The sequence below is a fragment of the Ammospiza caudacuta genome, chromosome 24 (genome assembly GCF_027887145.1).
Source record: "Ammospiza caudacuta isolate bAmmCau1 chromosome 24, bAmmCau1.pri, whole genome shotgun sequence".
Taxonomy (NCBI): Eukaryota; Metazoa; Chordata; class Aves; order Passeriformes; family Passerellidae; genus Ammospiza; species Ammospiza caudacuta.
The window spans coordinates 3042300-3063936 of NC_080616.1; the positions used below are offsets into that span (position 1 = coordinate 3042300).

The 21637-nt window shown below is 54.5% G+C and overlaps 1 protein-coding gene across 1 annotated transcript in view; it reads right to left on the bottom strand.

Annotated features, from left to right (window-relative positions):
- LOC131567698 (receptor-type tyrosine-protein phosphatase V-like) overlaps positions 1-21637 on the bottom strand; it is a 49708-nt gene that overhangs the window by 25235 nt on the left and 2836 nt on the right. The window contains exons 3-18 of the mRNA XM_058819411.1: positions 20914-21180; positions 18629-18895; positions 17877-18143; positions 15958-16230; positions 15053-15313; positions 13850-14122; positions 13143-13412; positions 11975-12244; positions 11574-11846; positions 10903-11175; positions 10256-10525; positions 8918-9190; positions 5863-6135; positions 2099-2371; positions 862-1131; positions 171-449 (exon numbers count right to left, since the gene is read on the bottom strand). Coding sequence (XP_058675394.1) covers positions 171-449; positions 862-1131; positions 2099-2371; positions 5863-6135; positions 8918-9190; positions 10256-10525; positions 10903-11175; positions 11574-11846; positions 11975-12244; positions 13143-13412; positions 13850-14122; positions 15053-15313; positions 15958-16230; positions 17877-18143; positions 18629-18895; positions 20914-21180 — 4332 coding nt within the window. The remainder of the gene's footprint in view (positions 1-170; positions 450-861; positions 1132-2098; positions 2372-5862; positions 6136-8917; positions 9191-10255; positions 10526-10902; positions 11176-11573; positions 11847-11974; positions 12245-13142; positions 13413-13849; positions 14123-15052; positions 15314-15957; positions 16231-17876; positions 18144-18628; positions 18896-20913; positions 21181-21637) is intronic.

Here is a 21637-nt window from a genome sequence, read left to right on the forward strand (position 1 = left end):
CTTTCTATTCATCCTTCTGATTAAATCCTTTCTTCTATTCTTTTAGTATAGTTTTAATATAATATATATCATAAAATAATAAATCAAGCCTTCTGAAACATGGAGTCAGATCCTCGTCTCCTCCCTCATCCTCAGACCCCTGTGAACAGTCACAGAAAGAAGGGACTCACGCTCCACTGCTGTGCTGCAGAGCAGAGTCACAGCCTGGCTCCTCAAGGTGTTCATGCCCACAGTGCTCACAAGGATTTGGTAGGAGGAGTTTGGCTCCAGCCCCTCCAGACTGGCCTCGCTTGAAGGGATGCTCATGGTAAGCCTGGAGGTGGGGGGTCCTTCAGAAAGTCTCTCTGTCACCACCTCATAAGCCTCCACATCTCCAGGAGAGCTCGTCCAGTTCAAGTAAAGGCTCCTTGACTCTGGTAGGCACAGCACATCCTTCACTGGATCTGGCTCTGCAAAGGAGAAAGGGACTGGACTCAGTGGATCAGAGAAATCCCAACCTCTGCCCTGCCAGCAGCTGCTCCCCAGGCCAGTGAGATGAGCAGAGCTGCACACCTGCAGCCTGGGAGCCTGCTGTGCCATGGGCCACAGGACAGTGGGAATGGGCAGGGCCTGAGCTCACATCTGACAGGAGACATTGACAGTGGAGATCTGCAAAGCCTGCTCTGCCACAGGGAGCCAGGAGATCTCTGTGGTGGGGCTAGCTCAGGGAGCCAATGGCTGCCAGAGGGTCACCCTGCTGGCTTTCCCCATCTCCCACCACAACACCTCCCATGCCTCTGTTCACACTCCAGACCTGAGGCCCCCCAGTGTTTCCCCCTCTCCTATCCTGCCTCCTCCCTCCCCATGGCACTGCGTACCCACCCACGGGCACTGCCAGGGGCTTGGTGCTGCTCCAGTAGGGCCCAGCCACGCAGCTCAAGGACACAGAGTAGTTCCTGCCTGGTATCAGCCCCTGCAGGAGGTGCTGGCCTTGTCCCCTGGCCAGGGAGTGCCTCCAGGGCAGGGAGCTGTTCCGGGGGTCCCGCAGCCACAGCTGGCACTCGTCCTGCTGGCCAGGGACACTGCCCCAGGAGATGAGCATGGAGCTGTTCCCTTCAGCCACCGCCGAGAGATTCTGGGGAACTGAGGGGGCTGCAACAAAAACAACACCAGGACCAGTTACTGGTTTGCATGTGCTCTCTTCTGTTCTCCAGAGACACCAGGAGGACATGGGGGACACAATGAGACTCCACATGTTCAGTGATAACATTGCCAGAAATGACCTTTAAATGGCAGCTGAAGGACACACAGAGTGAGGAGTGTGAGGAGATGGATTCTTCTTCCTGCTAATTAGCAAGTTTCATTAGAAACCTGCCTGAAGGGCTCTGCACATGACTCCCTGCACCCTGCCAGGGGATGGCTGAGCGTGGGAGCAGGCACTGCTGGATTCCCCAAGCAAAGTATGGGGACTGTGGGGACGAGCACATGAAAAGGCTTATTGTGCTTATCTGCATTTCCACATTCCATAAAAAGAAAAAAAAAGCCCATCCTCCCCTTGTACCCCATGCCAGCAATTCTCTGAGTGCCTGGAAAAAATGCAGCAGGAATGGTGGGGTGTCCCCCCTAGCTGTGAGGCCTCATGGCCCCCAGGCTGTGGGTGTGTGGGTGTCATCTACCACAGCAGCAATGCTGTGCTCTTGTTCAGTGCCTGGAGGAGCCAGTGGGGCCATGGGACATGAGTTGCCTCCTGAAACAGCACTGGTGGCTGCCAGGCCCTGCCACAGGCAGCAGGATTGCCCTGCCCCACTCTCCTGCCCACCAAGGCTTGCCCAGCCCATGATCCCATTGGTACCTCCCACCCCATCTCATCCCATCCCTGGAAATATCCAAGGTCAGCTTAGACAGGGCTCTGAGCAGCCTGATCTAGCTGAAGATGTCCCTGTCACTAGCAGGAGGGTTGGACTAGATGGCCTTTAAAAGGTCCCTTCCATTTCCAACCCAAACCATTCTCTGACCCCACAGCTCCCTGGCTGAGTCCCTGCCCTTCCCACTGTGAGCCCGCCCAGCTGGGAAGGCTGAGCTTCATGCAGGATGCAGAATGTCCAGCTCTGACACTTACTTGTCCAGTCACTGATGTTCCCTGCCGAGGCTGCGTAGGGCCCAGCCATGGACACCACCTCCAGCAGGTATTTGTGTCCTGGAGCCAGGCCAGAGAAGGTGAATTTGCTGGTGCCTTTCCCAACAGAGACATTGGCTGCCACAGTGCCTGAGCCTGAGTGGTACAGGAGGAGCCTGTAACCCTCCTGTCCCTGGGGCTCAGCTCTCCAGGACGCACTCAGCCTGTTGGGGTAGCCCTGGTTGGTCATGTACACATTGCGGGGTGCCACGGGGTCTGCAAGACAGCATGGGACAAATGTCAGCAAAGGCACCCAGGACACTGCCTGGGGCTCCTGGCAGTGCCATCAGAGTGGTGCGCCACACTTACTTCTCTAAGAAAATTAACTATGTATTTTACAGTCTAGATAAATAACTTCTAACAAGATTTAGGATGCACCACACTTACTTCTCTAAGAAAATTAACTATGTATTTTACAGTCTAGATAAATAACTTCTAACAAGATTTAGGATGCACCACACTTACTTCTCTAAGAAAATTAACTATGTATTTTACAGTTTAGATAAATTACTTCTAACAGGATTTAGATGCACCACACTTACTTACCTAAGAAAATTAACTATGTATTTTACAGTTTAGATAAATTACTTCTAACAAAATTTAGATGCACCACACTTACTTCTCTAAGAAAATTAACTATGTATTTTACAGTTTAGATAAATTACTTCTAACAAGATTTAGATGCACCACACTTCTCTAAGAAAATTAACTATGTATTTTACAGTTTAGATAAATTACTTCTAGCAAGATTTAGGATGCACCACACTTACTTATCTGAGAAAATTAACTATGTATTTTACAGTCTAGATAAATAACTTTTAACAAGATTTAATGCACCACACTTACTTCTCTAAGAAAATTAACTATGTATTTTACAGTACAGATAAATTACTTTTAACAAGATTTAGGACAATTTATGTTAAACAGCACTCAAACTTAGAATGACTAAACTTTAATCACAAAAAATAATAAACTTAATTTTTATACAATAGTAAAGTGATAAAATGTAACTCAAGAGTACTTAAAGTACTAGTACTTTAGTACTTAAAGTATTTAAGTACTAAGTACTTAAATATAGTGAAACTTTACTTAATCTTATTAACATTCAACTTACTGGTTATTTTTTATCAACTTATTGAAAGGTGATTATTTATAAATGTTTAACTTATTTTTATATTATTAACACAAAAGGTATTAAAATCTAGATAAAATAATATATATATTAGAAGATCTTTATATTAAACAGCACTTAAACTTACAATGAGTAAACTTTAACCACAAAGAATAATAAACTTAATTTTAATAGAATATTAAAGTGATAAAATGTAACTCAAGAGTACCTAAACTTAAATATAGTGAAAGTTAATCTTATTAACATTCAACTTATTAGAGGTTATTCTTTATAACTGTTTTAACTTATTTTTATAGTATTAACACAAAAGGTACTAAAATTTAGATAAAAAAAATAAAATATATATAGTAGATTTTTATATTAAACAGCACTTGAACTCACAATGAGTAAGCTTTAACCACAAAGAATAATAAAATTAATTTTAATAGAACAGTAAAGTGATAAAATGTAACTCAAGAGTACTTAAATGTAGTGAAACCTAATCTTATTAACATTCAACTTATTAAAGGTTATTATTTATAAATGTTTTAATTATTTTTATATTATTAACTCCAAAGGTATTAAAATCTAGATAAAATAAATAAAATCTATATATATATTAGAAGATCGTTTAGAGGGACAGCGCCCTTGGCCTCCACTGTGTGGCTCCACCCACCAGCCAGAGGCAGCTCAAAGCTTCTGCGAAGTTCTCTGCTTATCTGAGCAGGGACAGCCCAGACCCCTGGGAGGGGTGAGGAGGGAACACAAAGCCAGCCTGGGGACAGGGGAAGGCGAACTCCCCACTGCTGCTCCCTCCTGCCCTCACCCAGGCTGGTGGAGCTGATCACAGAATCACAGAATAATGGGGTTGGAAGAGACCTCTAAGATCATCAAGTCCAATTTATGCCCTAACACCTCAACTAGACTAAAGCACCAAGTGCCATGTCCACTCTTTTTTTAAACACATCCAGAGATTGTGATTCCACCACCTCCCTGGAAAGAGCATTGAAGTACTTTATTATTGTTTTGGTGAAATTTTTTTTAGCTAATATCCAACATATATTTCCCTGACGTAGCTTCAGACTGTGTCCTCTGGTTCTGTCAGTGCTGCCCTGTGGAAGAGCCCAACCCCACCTGTCTGCAACCTCCCTTCAGGAACTTGTAGAGAGCAGTAAGGTCACCCCTGAGCCTCCTCTTCTCCAGGCTAAACAGCCCCAGCTCCTTCAAACGTTCCTCACAGGGCTTGTGTTCCAAACCCCTCAGCAGCCTTGCTGCCCTCCTCTGGATGTGCTCCAGCATCTCAATGTCCTTCCTAAGCTGAGGGCCCAGAACTGGACACAGCACTCAAGGTGCAGCCTCTGCAGTGCCCAGTACAGGGGCAGAATGACTCCTTGCTCCTGCTGGCCACACCATTCCTGATCCAGGCCAGGAGCCATTGGCCTTCTTGGCCACCAGGGCACACTGCTGGCTCATGTTCAACCGGCTGTCACCAGCACCCCCAGGGCCCTTTCTGCCTGAACACTGTCCAGCCACACTGTCCCCAGCTTGGAATGTTGTAGGGGATTTTTGTGACCAAAATGTGGAATTCAGCACTTGGACTAATTAAACTTCATCCTGTTGGACTCTGCCCATCCATCCAACCAATCTAAATCTCTCTGCAGAGCCCTCCTTCCTTCCAATAGATCAACACAAGCTCCCAGCTTAGTGTGGTCTGCAAATTTACTAACTAAGGACTCAATGCCCTCATCCATGTCATCTATAAAAATATTAAATAGAACTGGCTCCAGCATAGACCCCTGAGGGACACCACTGGTGCCTGGCCCCATGTGGACGCAGCACTGCTCACCATCACTCTCAGGGCCAGCCATGCGGAGATGATGAGAGTGGGCAGAGCTCTGCTCACTCCCATTGCCTGGGCTCTGCTGTGAAGGTCAGCAGGGCCATGGTCTGGGCCATGAGCTTTCCTGACTGCCCAGCAAGGCACACATCTGCTGGAACCCTGGATGCTGAGAATTTCAGACTTTCTGTGCTGAAAGGCACAGACCCACAAGAGAACACTGCATTTAACCTGAGGCTGTGGAGAAGCTTCCAAAACTGATTGATAGAACTGGGATTGTGGGTGTGGAGTTGGTTAGAAGTGTGTAATATCACAGGGTGGAAAACTTAGAGTTGGGAGTTTTAGAATATAGAAATAAATATGAACCAAGACGGAGGTTTTAGGACAGAGACAGGTTGTTCTTCTTTACCTTCTTCTTCCTTCTTCTCCATGGGTTTGGGTGGTATTTTGTGATTGGACAAAAAGTCCACACTGTGGGCTTCCAGGGATCAGTTATTGAGTTAAAAGGCAAAATAATTGAGGTGTCATTTCTTAATTGGATAGTTTAGCCTTCAAATACCTTGTAACAAGAGACAGTTAGCCATTTTGTGCCTTGCGAATGAAAGACAGCAGAATTCAGTTTTGAGGCTGTAACACTGAGAAGAAACAATAAACACCTGAGTCTGAACATCAACTGTCATCTCAAGTGCCTTCATTCCTGAAAGAGGCAGAAAAGACAAGCAGAGAACCCACACACATCCCCTCAGAGCAGGTACTCACACGTCCAGTTGCTGACGTTCCCTGCAGGTGCCCTGAAGGCGCCAGCCACAGATGCCACCTCCAGCAGGTATTTGCTGCCTGGTGCCAGCCCCGTGAAGGTGAAGTTGTGGCTGTCCCTGCCCAGCAAGGCTGTGGCTGCCACAGTGCCCAGGGGCGCCCGATACAGGGTCAGGCTGTATCCATCCCTGCCCCCAGCTGGGCCCCCCCAGGCCACGCTCAGCCTGTCGGGGTGCCCCGGGCTCAGCAGGCGCACGGCGGCCGGGGGCAGCGGGGCTGGGGAGGAAACACAGGTCAGTGCCACAGCTGGGCACAGGGACATGCTCCATGGGGAGGAAACACAGGTCAGTGCCACAGCTGGGCACAGGGACATGCTCCATGGGGAGGAAACACAGGGCACTGCCACAGCTGGGCACAGGGACATGCTCCATGGGGAGGAAACACAGGGCACTGCCACAGCTGGGCACAGGGACATGCTCCATGGGGAGGAAACACAGGGCACTGCCACAGCTGGGCACAGGGACATGCTCCATGGGGAGGAAACACAGGGCACTGCCACAGGCACTGCTGGGCACAGGGACATGCTCCAGGTCTGTGTCAGGCCTGTGCTGCAGGAGCTGGGGCAGCAGCAGGGCTGGGGAGGAAACACAGGGCACTGCCAGCAGCTGGGCTGGGCACAGGGACATGCTCCATGGGGAGGAAACACAGGGCACTGCCACAGCCATAGCTGGGCACAGGGACATGCTCCATGGGGAGGAACACAGGGCACTGCCACAGCTGGGCACAGGGACATGCTCCATGGGGAGGAAACACAGGGCACTGCCAGCAGCCACAGCTGGGCTCAGCACAAGGAGATGCCCCATGTCTGTGCCATAAAGGCCCCCCTGCCCCAGAGCAGGCTCTGTCCCCAGCAAGGCAGTGCTACCCAGACAGCTCAGTGCCTCTTGGAGACATTGCCCAAATACCCAGGCTGCTCGTAGCCACTGCTGCCTTAAGCAAGCTCAGTGGATTTCAGCTCTTTAGTGATTATCAGCTCTCTTAGGATTCCAGCTCTTGCTTGCTCAGGCACCAGTGGGCTCGGGGGAGAAGCAGCGAGAGAGAGGAGAAGGAGAGGTCCTGGTGGTTCCACAGTGATGGTTTTATTGAGGGGTGTGTGAAGGGTTCCAGTGACGGCTCTTCTTCTGCCAAATGGGCTAAACAGCCCCTTTTTATAGGGTACAGAGGGATCCAAACTTGTCCAATGGGGGGGGTTAGGGGAAAGTGACCTATGGGGTTGCAGAGATAAGCTGGGGTCCGAGGGGCAGAAGACAGGAGCTTATTTTGCTGTCTCATCATGACTCAGCAATTCCTACTGTTAAGTCTCAGCCCTCCGAGGGGTCTTAGACAATTCTATGGGGTCTGCAGTGCCAGGTCTGTTCTGCAGGAGCTGGGGAGCCACCACACCTCATGTTAGGGACAGGACACCCAGCAGCAGGACACAGAGATCTGATGGTCATCGTGCAGCAGGACAGGTGCTCCCCGAGGGAGGATCCCCTCTGACAAACGCCTCCTCATCCTCACTTCTCTCTTTTCCACTCCCATCTCACCTTTAATGATGCTCACCCTTACTCGTCCCTCTCATGCCAAGCCCTCCTCATCCAGGTCACAATCATTCCCACAGCCCAGTGGGAACACCTGCACCCTGCCATGAGCACAGGGGTGTGCCCACACCCAGCTGCTGGGCAGGTACAGCCCTGGCACAGCCTCTGTTCTCTGACCAACCCTAGAACCTTTCTGGGTGGGGAGAAGTGCTGGATTAGCCCATCTCCAGAGCAAAGACCTGTTCTCCTGGGAGGACTCTGGAGAATAGTTTCTTGTACTACACTGATTCATTTCATGAACCTTTATGGTAAGCTGGTTTCTACCTGTGGAAAAGGACTCAGTGAGCCTCCTGTACACAGGTACAGTACAGGTGCCCTGTACACATCTGTGCTTCTGTACACAGGGAGATGGGTCAGCACAGGGGGGAATGTTCCAGCACAGGCAGGGAATGCCCCAGCACAGGCAGGGAATGCCCCAGCACAGGCAGGGAATGTCTCAGCACAGGCAGGGAATGCCCCAGCACAGGCAGGGAATGTTCCAGCACAGGCAGGGAATGTCTCAGCACAGGCAGGGAATGTCCCAGCACAGGGAGGGAATGCCCCAGCACAGGCAGGGAATGCCCCAGCACAGGGAGGGAATGTCCCAGCACAGGCAGGGAATGCCCCAGCACAGGGAGGGAATGCCCCAGCACAGGCAGGGAATGTCCCAGCACAGGGAGGGAATGCCCCAGCACAGGCACATCTGGGCAGCCCTGTTTTATGGCAGTCCCAGAGCCTGCAATGCCCCCATGGCGTTCAGCAGCCCAAGATAGGAAATGCCCAGTGATGATGACTGGACCTTAGAAGACCCTTTTTCTGCCTTCAGACCCCTGCTTATCTCTCTGTAAGACTATAGGTCACTTTCCTTTAACCCTTACTATTGGACAATTTCCAAAACCCCTGTACCCTATAAAAACCCCTACTTTTGCCCAGTTTGGCAGAAGAGCTGTCCCTGAGAACCTTCACAGAAGATTCAATAAAGACACTCCTGTGGAACCTCACACAGCCTTCTCCTCTCTCCCTGTGTCTGCACAAGGCACCCAGCAAGCTGAGAGCTGAAATCACAAATGAGCTGATAATCACTAGAGCTGGTATCACCCAAGCTTGCTAAGGGAGTTTGGGAGCTGTTTGAGAACGGGGACAGGCTGTGCAGAGCAGAGCTGGGCTATCCAGACCCATTGCTGCCCCCCAGAGATACCCCAAAACCCAGCAGAGGCTGCATTACTGTTTCATCAGCATGGCCCTGTGCAAGCCTACAGCTGTACATGCCAGTGCCATGCAGCCAGCAGTGTGCCCCTGCACTAACTGCTGAGTGTTGCATAGGTGTGCACATCTCCAAAGCCACCAGGTCCCCCATGAACCCCCCAACCCTCCCCAGGACAGCCCAGTGTGTGACATTTCCCACCCCTCTGCAGAGGACACTGCTTCAGGTTACTTACATGTCCAGGCACTGATTTTGGGTGCTGCTGCCTGGTACTGTCCAGCTGTGGCAGTGACTTCCAGCGAGTACTGGTGTCCTGGTGCCAGCCCCATGAAGGTGAAGTTGTGGCTGTCCCTGCCCAGCAAGGCTGTGGCTGCCACAGTGCCCAGGGGCGCCCGATACAGGGTCAGGCTGTATCCATCCCTGCCCCCAGCTGGGGCCCCCCAGGCCACGCTCAGCCTGTCGGGGTGCCCCGGGCTCAGCAGGCGCACGGCGGCCGGGGGCAGCGGGGCTGGGGAGGAAACACAGGTCAGTGCCACAGCTGGGCACAGGGACATGCTCCATGGGGAGGAAACACAGGGCACTGCCACAGCTGGGCACAGGGACATGCTCCATGGGGAGGAAACACAGGGCACTGCCATAGCCACAGCTGGGCACAGGGACATGCTCCATGGGGAGGAAACACAGGGCACTGCCACAGCTGGGCACAGGGACATGCTCCATGGGGAGGAAACACAGGGCACTGCCACAGCTGGGCACAGGGACATGCTCCATGGGGAGGAAACACAGGGCACTGCCACAGCTGGGCCCAGGGACATGCTCCATGGGGAGGAAACACAGGTCAGTGCCACAGCTGGGCACAGGACATGCTCCATGGGGAGGAAACACAGGGCACTGCCACAGCCACAGCTGGGCACAGGGACATGCTCCATGGGGAGGAAACACAGGGCACTGCCACAGCTGGGCACAGGGACATGCTCCATGGGGAGGAAACACAGGGCACTGCCACAGCTGGGCACAGGGACAGGCTCCATGGGGAGGAAACACAGGGCACTGCCACAGCTGGGCACAGGGACATGCTCCATGGGGAGGAAACACAGGGCACTGCCACAGGCACTGTTGGGCACAGGGACATGCTCCAGGTCTGTGTCAGGCCTGTGCTGCAGGAGCTGGGGCAGCAGCAGGGCTGGGGAGGAAACACAGGGCACTGCCAGCAGCTGGGCTGGGCACAGGGACATGCTCCATGGGGAGGAAACACAGGGCACTGCCACAGCCACAGCTGGGCTCAGCACAAGGAGATGCCCCACATCTGTGCTGCGGGAGCTGGGCAGCAGCAGGGCTGCTGTGGCTCTGTGGCAGCTCTTTCCTGCCTCGCTGCTGGCTCAGACTGTGGGTGGCTCTCAGGGACAGGGTGTGGCACAGGGCCAGGCACAGACTCCTCGTGCTGCATCCAGCAGAGAACAAGCACTGGGTACTTGTGTGGGTGGCAAAGTAAGCAGGACAGCTGCACCAGTGTGGTGCCTGGCTGAAATGGGAAGGGAACAGAAGAACACAGCAAGGAGAACATCACACTCACGTGTGCAGTGGGTGAGGTTGGGGGTGCTGGCGTGGAAGGGCCCAGCTGTGGCCCTCACTGCCACGCTGTAGTGGGTGCCAGGGCTCAGTTTCCTCAGGATGTGGCTCCTGGCATGGCCACCCAGCAGTGTGTGCCCCACAGGAGTGCCAGATGCTGTCTCATGGGCATCCACCACGAAGCCTTCTGCCCCTCGGCCCAGCACTGCCCAGGTCACCACCAGGGCTGAGGCTGAGGGGCTGCTCAGGGTCAGGTTCACAGGGGCCAGGGGATCTGCAAAGCAACAGGGAAACAGACAGTGAGCCCTCCTGCTCAGTGCTGAGAGCTGTGCCCAGGGCTCCTCCAGGCAGGCTGGAGCAGAGCTCCTCTGGAGAGCAGCCTGGGCACAAAGGGCCAGGCAGGGCACATGGTTTTGGGAGTATCATCCCTGGGGTGTGCTGCTGGATGTGGCAGGGGAGATAACTAGAGCCTCTGGGGTGGATTGGGGACTGGCTCTGTGTCCAGGATGGAGTGAGGGCAGTGAGCAGAAGGGTGGGACCATCACACAGAAGCTGTGGGCACGGCTTGGGATGGGGAAGGTGGCAGTGGTGCTGTGGAAGGATCAGGTAGAGGCTCACAGTGGGGTGCCCAACCCAGGCAGTCAGACTCACATGTCCATTGGGTGACGTTGATGGAAGAGGCTTCTAAGGAGCCTCTCACTGCAGTGACCTGCACAGCAAATTTGCTGCCTGCTTCCAGCTGAGTCCAGCTGGTGTTCAGGGCATCTGGACTCAAGGTCTGGACCTGAATCCTGCTCTGGGTGCTGAGGCTGTACAGAGTAACATGGTAGTGGTCCCTCCTGCCTGGGGGCTCGTTCCAGGATGTGTAAAGCTCTGAGGAGCTGCCTGGGTTGGTAAGGCTCAGATTTGTTGGTGCATCAGGAACTGTGAGGAAAAACAAGACACACCAGTCAGAGAGGAAAAGAAAAATTCTGAATATGCAGCCATCTTCATACACAGAGACTGTGAGAGGCAGGAAGTGACCACAGGCCAGCTTCACCAGAAACCAGGCCAGGGTGCCCTCCTTCTCCTTCTCCTTCTCCTTCTCCTTCTCCTTCTCCTTCTCCTTCTCCTTCTCCTTCTCCTTCTCCTTCTCCTTCTCCTTCTCCTTCTCCTTCTCCTTCTCCTTCTCCTTCTCCTTCTCCTTCTCCTTCTTTCTCCTTCTTTCTCCTTCTCCTTCTCCTCCTCCTCCTCCTCCTCCTCCTCCTCCCCCTCCCCCTCCCCCTCCTCCTCTCCCCAGGTGCCAACACTGATGCCACCACCCGTGGGTGCCAGCTGCTGACCTGTGCAGCCGGTGACGTTCTTGGGGAGGGAGCGGTAGGGCCCAGCCACTGCCCAGATCCTCACAAGGTAGCATGTCCCTGCTTCCAGCTGTGCCACAGTGACATTGGTGCTGTCCTTCCCTGCTTCCAGGTTCCTTGGCCGTGCAGAGGAGCCCTCCTGGAGCAGGCTGAGCAGGTATCCATCCCTGTGGCCAGCAGCAGCCTCCCAGTGCACAGCCAGAGCCTGGGCTGTGCTGGCAGGGCTGGCAGACAGGGCACGAGGAGCCAGGGGGACTGTGGGAGAGAAACAGCATCACTGGGGCACACCTGGGCCGGGCAGCACTGATCTAGTGAGGGATGGAGCTGGCAGCTGGAGGGCTGGGGCATGCACACAGTGGGTGCAGCAGGGAGCTGTGCTGTACCGGTGTAGCCGATGGCAGTCTGAGAGGAGATGCGGTGAGGCCCGGCCTGGGAAATGATCTCCACGCGGTACCTGGAGCCTGGCACCAGCCCCTGCAGGGCCAGCTGGGTCACTCCCCGGGGCACTGACACATTCCTGATGATGGACAGCGACTCGGCCACTGAGAGCTGCACCAAGTGATCTCTGCCACCTCCGGACTCCACCCAGCTCACGCGCAGCTCCTGGGGCTCCCGGCCAGGCTGCACACTGACGTTGGCCAGGGACAGGGGATCTGCAGGGAACAGAGCATGGGCACCCATGAGGTGGTGCAGGTGTCACAGACATCTTTTCATTAAAATCCTTTCGTTAGGATTTTTCCTGCTGAAGCTGAGAAGTTTCAGCAACAAAGTGTAAACAATGGTTATCTGCTGCTGTGGAATGCAACAGGTGCATCTGTGATTGGTCTCCTGTGGATGTTTGGATTTACTGACCACTCACGACAGAGCTGCTCTCGCTTTCTGCCGGGACACAGATCTTTGTTATTCATTCTTTTCTATTCTTAGCTTAGCTAGCTTCTGAGAACTTTCCTTTTATTTCTTTTTAGTATAGTCATACTGTAGTATATATCATAAAATAATAAATCAAGCCTTCTGAACATGAGGTCAACATTCTCGCCTCTCTCTTCATCCTGCAGCCCTTGTGACCACTGTGACAGTGGAGGAGCCAGGGCACAGCCTGCACCTCTGCACAGGGCTGAAGGAGAAGTGGGGACACCTGCTCACTACATCTCCTGTTCTCCTGGGGGACATGCAAGCTGCCTGTGCATGTCCCCAGGGTGCTGCTGGCAGGCAGGTGCTGAGAGCACCCAGCTCCCAGTGGGCTGCTCTGCTCCACAGACAGGGAGCAGCAAGCCCACACAGGTCTCTATGCTTCCTCTCTCACATCCCTCTCCCACCAGTCCCTGGCTGGCCTTCAGATCACCAGAAGGTTCAACTTGACTGGGGAAAAGGATCTTTTGGGTCACAGCACACAGCACCTAACCTATGACACATGCTCTGTCTTCCAGGACAGGGAGCATGCAGGTGTCACTGGAGCCCTCCCTCCACCCAGACAATTTGTGTCACTGCTAGTTTACAGGCACTGCCAGGATGTCCCATCCCTGCAAGAGACTTGGAATATTTCTGACTCACATGTCCACTCAGTGGCAAAGTGTGATGAGGATCTGTATGGGCCAGCGAGGACAGTCACCTTCAGGAAGTACTGAGTGCCAGGGGACAGCCCCAAGAATGTGAAGTTGTGTGTGTTTGGCCCCACTGAGGTGTTCCTCTGTGCTGCATGGCTCTTGCTGTAGAGCTGGAGGTGGAACTGGTCCACATCCCCAGCAGCCTTGTCCCAGAAGGCCGAGAGCCCCATCGGGCGCCGGGTGTTGGTCAGCGTCACTCCAGATGGAGCCAGGGGGTCTGAGAGAGAGGAGAGAGACAGGCAGTGAGAGGAGACAGCCAGGCAGTGAGGGGAGACAGCCAGGCAGTGAGGGGAGACAGCCAGGCAGTGAGGGGAGGCTGTGCTGGGCACCCTCCCCTGTCGGTGCCTGCTGGGGTTAGGTCAGGAGTCAGCACAGCAAACCCAGAGCAGCCAGAGCTCCTGCTCCACAGCAGACATGGGAGTGGGCCCCCATCTTCCCCTGGGTGACATTTTGGAATGTTTTCTGTTCCTCCTGCACTGCAGACCCTTTTACTTCCAACATGGCTCCAGCTGACCACCCATTCTGTCTCTCTATGCACCCCTGTCTCTGGTTCCCCACCTCCCCACACATGGGCCACTCTGACAGAGCATTCTGCTCTCAGGGGCAGGGGTGGTTGTGACCTGCAGCAGGGTGAGGTAGCACTGTCACACTCACATGTCCAGTCAGTGGCTGATCTCACAGGAGATCTGTAAGGCCCAGCCACAGCAGCCATCTCCAGCGTGTACTGCCGCCCAGGGACCAGGTTCTCCAAGGTGACATTGGTCCACTCACTCCCTACAGTCACATTCCTGACCTGCTCCCGGGACTTGGTTTCCCAGAGGGTGCCTGTGTAGCCAGTGCTGCCAGAGGAAGCTGCTCTCCAGGAGGCTTGCAGAGAGGTGCTGTGGCCCCCATTGCTGAGGGTCAGCTGCTCTGGGGGCAAAGGGTCTGGGAAAGGAAAGGTGTAGAATCACCTGGCAGAAATACAGCTCCAAATGTGCTGGGGCAGGAATCCCCTTCCCTAGATAAACCTGCACCCAGGTGCCTGGACCACCCCTGCTGACACCCACACACCAGTGTGGCAGAGACTGGGACAGCACAGCTCAAACTGGGAGAGAAAAAATTGTTCTGGTGCTGGAGAGGGTGGTGGGTGGTGGAGGGGGTGGCTGAAGGCAGTGACAGCCTGAGTGCTGGGATTCATGAAGTTAGAGGGTTTTGAGAAAATGGTTAAAAAGGGCAGGCTTCAGGTAGAAGTTTTGTTAGCATTGCACATACAGCAAAAAAGTTTTCTAAGCAGTAGAGCAGACGTGACAAATAACAATAGCTGCTCCGTCCTGCTCGTAACTATATATAGTAGCCACAGCACCTGAGCAGTGCCACAGGAGGGTGGCTGAGGAGAAGGAGGAGAAGGGCACTGGGCTCAGCTGCCCCTTGTGCCTGGTGACTGGGGAACAGCAGGGTCACACACATCAGCAGCACCTCTGCCTCCTGCTGAGCCTTGTGCCCAGTTATTGCATTCAGCTGTGGAAGATGCGTGCTGTCAGCGCCCTGAGGTGTGACATCAGGGGAAGGGATTCCTCTATATTTCCTAGTACTAAAAACTAAAGAATCAATCATCATCATTCCACAATCACCCCAAAACAATACAGAACTAATCCTAAAACCAGGGAAGGAAGGGACTTCCTTTTCTTCCCCCCCCCCCCCAAAAAACCCAAACAAAAATATAAATCATGATCACAAATCATCAATTAATCATCCACTAAACTTCAACATTCTTGTAGCTTATAAAAAAGCACAACCCTGAAGATGTTAAGATGGCAGCCACACACACCCAAGGACAAAAGACTCAGTCCCACCATCTGGGGCTGTGGCACTCACATGTCCAGTTGGAGATGCACTGGGGTGAGGATGTGTAGGGCCCAGCCACAGTGCTGACCTCAAAGCTGTACAGGCTCCCAGGGTGCAGGCCCTCGTAGGTGAAGCTCCTGGCACCCCTGGGCAAGGAGCTGTTGTGCACAGGGTGCTCTGCAAGGCTGAGGAGCAGCAGGTAACCCTCTCCTGAGGCCTCCTCCCAGCTGGCCAGCAGCCTGTGGGGGCTGCCCTGGCTGGACAGGCTCACAGCAGAGGGTGCTCGTGGTTCTGCAGGGGACAAGGACAGCACAACATGGGGCAGTGCATTAGGCATCGCTTTCACAAGATATTTTCTGCTTTTCAAATTGGTCTAGGTGACCCTAGAGCAGGGGGGTTGGACTAGATGATCTCCAGAGGTCCCTTCCAACCCTAGCAGTGCTGTGATTCTGTGACACTGCAGTTGTCTCCACCCCACACAGGGGCAGAAGGGGCTGCAGGAAGAGCTCTGGGAGACCCTCAGCATCACAGGTTGGTGGGTATCTCCCCACAATTGTCCCTCCCCAGAGTGGCAGCACTGGGACAGCACCAGCTGTGGCTCCACAGGTCACCCACGAGAGACTGAGGACAGGGAGATGTCCCCTCTGGGGGCTGGTGGTGCTTCCCTGCCCATCCAGATGTGCTGAGGGGAAGGCAGGAGCTGCCTGCAACCTGCCAGAGTGCAGAAGGCACCAAGCAGGACCTGGTCTTGCTCTGTGCCTGGCACAAACCTGCCCAGGACTCTGAGCCCACCCTCACCAGGAGCTGTGGGGAGGCAGAATTTCCTGCTCTTGACACCAGGTGTCCCAGGTGCCCTGTCCCTGTGCCTGCCTCACCCCCAGCCCCCTCCAGGCAGCAGGAAGAGCCCCAGGGGTCACACATGGCTTTCTGCTCACCTGTCCAGGCTGCTGAGCTCTGTGCTGATGCCCTGTAGGGCCCTGCCACCGCCACCACCTGCACAGAGTACTGCTGGCCAGGGCTCAGCCCGTGGAAGGTGACGTGGTCGTTGTCCCCACCCACGGAGATGTTCCTGCTTGGAGCACTGTCCTGTCCCTCCAGCAGGGTCACCAGGTAGAAGTCCCTGTGTCCCCCTGGGACACTCCAGCGAGCCTCTAAGGAGTTCTGCTCCTCTGCACTGCTCAGGGTCACATTGTCAGGACTCAGGGGGTCTGGAAGGGAACAGGGTTGTGTGAGTCAGGGTTATGGCGCACTCTGTACCCCTTACACTGCTGAGCCTCATTCCTGCAGGGTTACATCCAGCCTGACACATCCTTTTGGACTGAGCCATCTGCACTCCCCCAGCACAAGCATTCCTGGACTAACAGAGTCCAGACAAAGCTGGCAGCCTTGCTGGGAAATTCCTGAAAGTCTCCTTGCACTCCATTCACATCCCACCATGAGCTTGCTGATATTCCCAGGAACTGGCCTGGACCCCAAGCTCCTGGCCCGATGCCCCTGGCTCGTGTGTCTGGCATGGGGGAATTCTGTTCAGTGGAGCAGGTCAGACCTGCAGACAGCAACAGCAGGGATCAGCCTCACTCCAGAGCAGAAATAAACCAGGTGGAGCTTTGGAGGCCTTCCAGAACCCCATCTGCACGGAGCAGGGAGCAAGCTCAGCCTCCCAGGCTGGCAGGTGGAGCAGGAAGGAGCTGGGGATTTGACAACTGGTGGCACCCAGCCCCTCCCAGCACACACATCATGAGCAGCGTTGGGCCAGTGCCAGGACAGGTCACTGGCCACAGCAGCTCTGAGTCTGCAGGCTTGGCACCTCCATCCTGTGAGGGCCAATGCTGTTCAGTGTGAATCTGCTCTGCCCTCTTCATTTCCATCCTGGTTTTCCTGGAAACATCTGGGAGAGCCAGTTCAGCACTGGAACCTTTTGCTGGGCTATGGATGTGGTGTCACCTGCAAAGTTCCCCTCTTTCAGGGCCCTCATCAGGCTGAGGCCACAGCAGAGAGTGGCTGGGGGAAGGCGCAATAGTGGGTTCTGCAAGGGCTGCCCTCACTGTTTTAACCTGGATTCCTTGGCTGTATTTGCACAGCACCCATCATGTTGGGAACATCCACCAGGATGAGGTGATCAGCTGCTACCACAACATATCCTTGACAACAATCAAAGAACACCAAAAATCCATTCCATAGAACCACACAACTGTGGAATGGTTTGGATTGGAAAGGACCCTAAAGCTCATTCATTCCCACCCCCTGCCATGGACAGGGGCACCTTCCACTATCCCAGTCTTCCAGCCCTGTCCAGTCTGGCCTTGGACACTCCCAGGGATGGGGCAGCCACAGCTGCTCTGGGCACGCTGTGCCAGGGCCTCAGCACCCTCACAGGGAAGAATTTCTTCCTAATATCTGATTTAAATCTCTCCTATTTTGGTTTAAAACCATCCACCCCTTGTCCTATCACTGCCCATGTAAAGTCTTTCTTGTTCTTGCATAAGCCCCTCCCAGAGGCCTCCAGTTCAAACCAGCTCAGCTGCTGCCCCTTTGCCCCATTTTTTCTGCTGCCCTTGTACAGCCATGAGAGCCAACCCCCTGAGGCAGTGAGCACCAGTGGGATCTGCTGCCCTTCCATCCTCCTCCTGGGGAGAGCGCACAGGCTGCTCCCACTGCATGCCAGGGAGAAGCAGGCCAGCACAGGGATCCACCTGCTGAAGGGATCCACTGGCCCCACCACAGCAGTGCCCCACAGCTGGGTCCTGGAGCAGCTTTTAGCCACGCAAAACCACCCTGTGCACCCAAGGATTTTTGTACTCAGAGGCTGGAGCAGAGGCAGGGAGCAAGCTGGGGTCACCAGGCTGATACTCACATGTCCAGGCACTGGCATTGGGTCCCAGGGCAGTGTAGGGCCCAGCTGTGGCACTGAGCCCCAGCCAGTAGTGGGTGCCAGGGTGCAGATGCTGGAAGGTGTAGCTGCTGAGGCCCCTCCTGGCTGACAGGCTCATGCTGACCTTCTGGGTGAGGAGGTTGTGGAGCTCCAGGTGGAGCCAGGCAGACCCTGCAGCCCCTGCCCAGGAGGCCACGAGGCTGGTGCTGGAAGCTGGGCTGAGCCTCAGCTGGGTGGGGACGGAGGGAGCTGAGGGGAAGAGAGGACACAGCAAGGGTCAGCACTGGGGATGGTGATGCCTGCAGCCTCCTCTCTCTGTGCCCACAGCTGCTCTCTATGGCCTGGGTGAAGGTCTGGTAGGGGTCTGTTGAGGGATGTCTCTCCTGTGCCCCCTCCCACACGGGCTGGAGGTCCCTCCACATTGCCATGTTCTTTCAGGCTGCAGGGGTGGCAGACTGGGCACTGCAGCACTCCCACAGCTCTCAGAAGCGAGGAGATCCAGGATCCCCACACTGCCCTCTCTGCTGGGAACAGGCAAATCCAAGCCCTGGGTGCAAAGTTTTCCCCTTTGGCCCAAGCACTCAGCTCACAGTGGGGATGTGAAACACTCCAGCCATTCCCCACCATTCAAGCTCCCCATCCCAAGCCTGCAGACCTCCTCCCCTTGCCAGGCTGCCACATGTGCTGCATCCTTCCTATCACCCCTCCCTCCCCGGGCACCCATCACTCCCTACCTGTCCACTGGTGGGCACTGGTGCTGGCCTGGAGGGTCCCAGCCAGGGTGCTGACCTTCAGGGCATACTCACTGCCCGCCTGGAGCCCCTCAAAGAGGAAGGTGGAGGTGCTGGGCAGGAGGGACACGTTCCTCAGCAGGCTCTGGGAGTGGCTGTGCCACAGTGCCAGGCTGTAGCCGTCCCTGTGCCCGTGCCCATGTGCCCAGGCTGCACGCAGAGAGGAGGAGCTGCTGCTGCTCAGAGTCAGGTTCAGGACAGCTGAGGGACCTGCGTGGGACATGGACAGACACTGCTGCTGCTTCTGCCACAGCCTGAGCTGTCAAACTGCTCACAGGCTGGTGGAGCTTGCCTTTGCCTGGCAGCTTCACAGGAGCCAGTCACAGAATCCTGGGAGGGACCCTAAAGCTCATCCAGTCCCACAACCCCATCAGGCAGTGCTCAGTGTGAATCTGCTCTGCCCTCTTCATTTCCCTCCTGGTTTTCCTGGAAACATCTGGGAGAGCAAGTTCAGGACTAGAACCCTTTCCTGGGCCATGGACATGGTGTCACCTGCAAAGTCCTCCTCCTTCAGGGCCCTCATCAGGCTGAGGCCAGAGCAGAGAGTGGCTGGGGGAATGCTGCACTAGTGGGTTCTGCCAGGGCTGCCCTCACTGTTCTGACCTGCCAGAGGCTCCTGCATTCCTTGGCTGTATTTGCACAGCACCCATCATGTTGGGAACATCCACCAGGATGAGGTGATCAGCTGCTACCACAACATATCCTTGACAACAATCAAAGAACACCAAAAATCCATTTCAAAGTACCACAGAACTGTGGAATGGTTTGGATTGGAAAGGACCCTAAAGCTCATTCATTCCCCCTTCCACTATTCCAGCCCTGTCCAACCTGGCCTTGGGACACTCCCAGGGATGGGGCAGCCACAGCTTCTCTGGGCAACCTGTGCCAGGGCTTCACCACCCTCACAGGGAAGAATTTCTTCCTAAGATGTGACCTAAACTTCTCCTCTGCCAGTTTAAAACTCCTGCCACCATCTGCCCATGTAAAAAGCCCCTATTTCTCAATTTTCAAATCCCCTCTAGGCACTAAAAGGCATTTTAAGGTCACCTGGGAGCTTTCTCCTCTCCAGGCTGAACAACCCCAGCTCTCAGCCTGTCTCCAGAGCAAAGAGGCTCCAGCAGGGACTCCCCAAGCACAGCCCCATGACCTCCCTGACCACCCACCAGCCTCCTATGGGCTGTGTGGCTGCACCATCCCCTTGGATCAGTCTCAGCAGCTCCTCTGAATGGAGCAGGGAGGCTTGGTCAGGCCCAACACACAAAGGTGAAGCCATCATCACCTGGAAGCTCACCTGCTGACAGGTCCTCTGTTCCTGGTGGCTCTGTGGGTCCTGCCACCCGCCTTTCTGTGACAACCAGATTCTGCCTCTGCCACTGCTGCCTGACAGCAGCCCTTCCACTGCCCAATCTCCTCCCTCCACCTCTACTCTTCTTTGCTTTGTTTCCCACCTTCACCTGCACTGACTTAGTCAAGGATCTTCTGGAGAGGTGCAGGCAAGGGCTGCCATCCCCACCTGAGCTGTAGAACCACCAGCCCTGTCCCCTTCTCCAGCCCTTGGCACAGAGCAAGGCCTGGGAGTGAGCACTGATTGACAGAGATGTGCCAAAATTGTGGGGCAGATGCTCCTTCCTTGTGGCTACTTCTTGACTTCCAGGCATGACATTTCCCTCAGCTCTCTGTGAGCCACACCATGGGCTGGTCCAACATTACCTCCTTTATTCTAGGAGGAGAAGACACAGCACAAACCCAGCCCATACAAGGAGCAGGGGCAGGACAAGGATGAAGGAATGATCCCTAAGACTCTGGGGACCCAGGAAGGACTTCAATTCTTGTGAAAGTGAGGAAAAGCCCAACCTAAGATTCAGGACACAGAAAGGACCCTATTTCTGGTCTGAAAGTGAGGAAAGGACCAACCTAAAACTCTGGGGACCCATGAAAGACCCTAATTCTTGTGAAAATGAGGAAAAGCCCAAGCTAAGACTCTAGGGACCCGGGAAGGACCCTAGTTCTTTTGAAAGTGACAAAAAGCCCAACCTAGGACTCTGGGAAACCAAGAAGGACCTAAATTCTTGTGAAAATGAGGAAAAGCCCAACTTAAGACTCTGGGGACGCAGGAAGGACCTAAATTCTTGTGAAAGTGAGGAAAAGCCCAACCTCCCACAAACCACTAGGACTCCAAACAGCACAACAACCACTGGAAGGAGCACTGAGGTCCTGGGAGCCCTTACTTGTCTGTGCTGTGATGGTCTGGCTGGTGGTGTCCCTGCAGGCCAGCGTGGCTGTCACCTCAATCTCGTAGCGTGTGCCAGGAGTCAGCCCATGGAACCAGAAGCTGGTGGTGTTGGGTCCAGCAGAGCCATTCTGCAGCAGCATGCCTGACCCCAGGGGGGACAGGGCAAGGAAATACCCCCTGGCACCTCCCTCTGGCTCATCCCAGGACAGGAGGAGGGAGTCTGAGCGGTCATGGTCACTCACACTGACATTCAGGAGGGTGCCTGCAGAGGCAAAGCCAAAACTCTCAGCAGGGATTGGTGGTGTTGGGTGCCAGGCTGCAGGGCCAGCTCCCAGCCACCCACCCCTGCTGAGGTACAGCACCACCCTGACCCCAAGGGCTCCGAACAGCCTTGTGAGGAACATTCAGAAACCTTCATTAACTCAGGTCAAAGAGATGCTCCAAACATGGAGCATCTGCTCCACTGGAGAAAGACCAGAAGGCTTCAGTCACCATGGGCTTTGTCCAGAGAGTCCTGGTTTAAGGCAGAGAAGTTCCCTGGCTGGGTATAATCCACTGCTCATCACCTTGGCTGGCCTGAGCCCCCCAAAAAGATGTTGAAGGCTCTGGATCCACCATGGAGAAGCAAGACAGGGAGCAGGATGGATGTGGCAGGGGGACCATTGTGATCCCTGCAACAGTCTCTGCCCCTGTGTGGGCTCTGACAGAGGAGGGGCAAA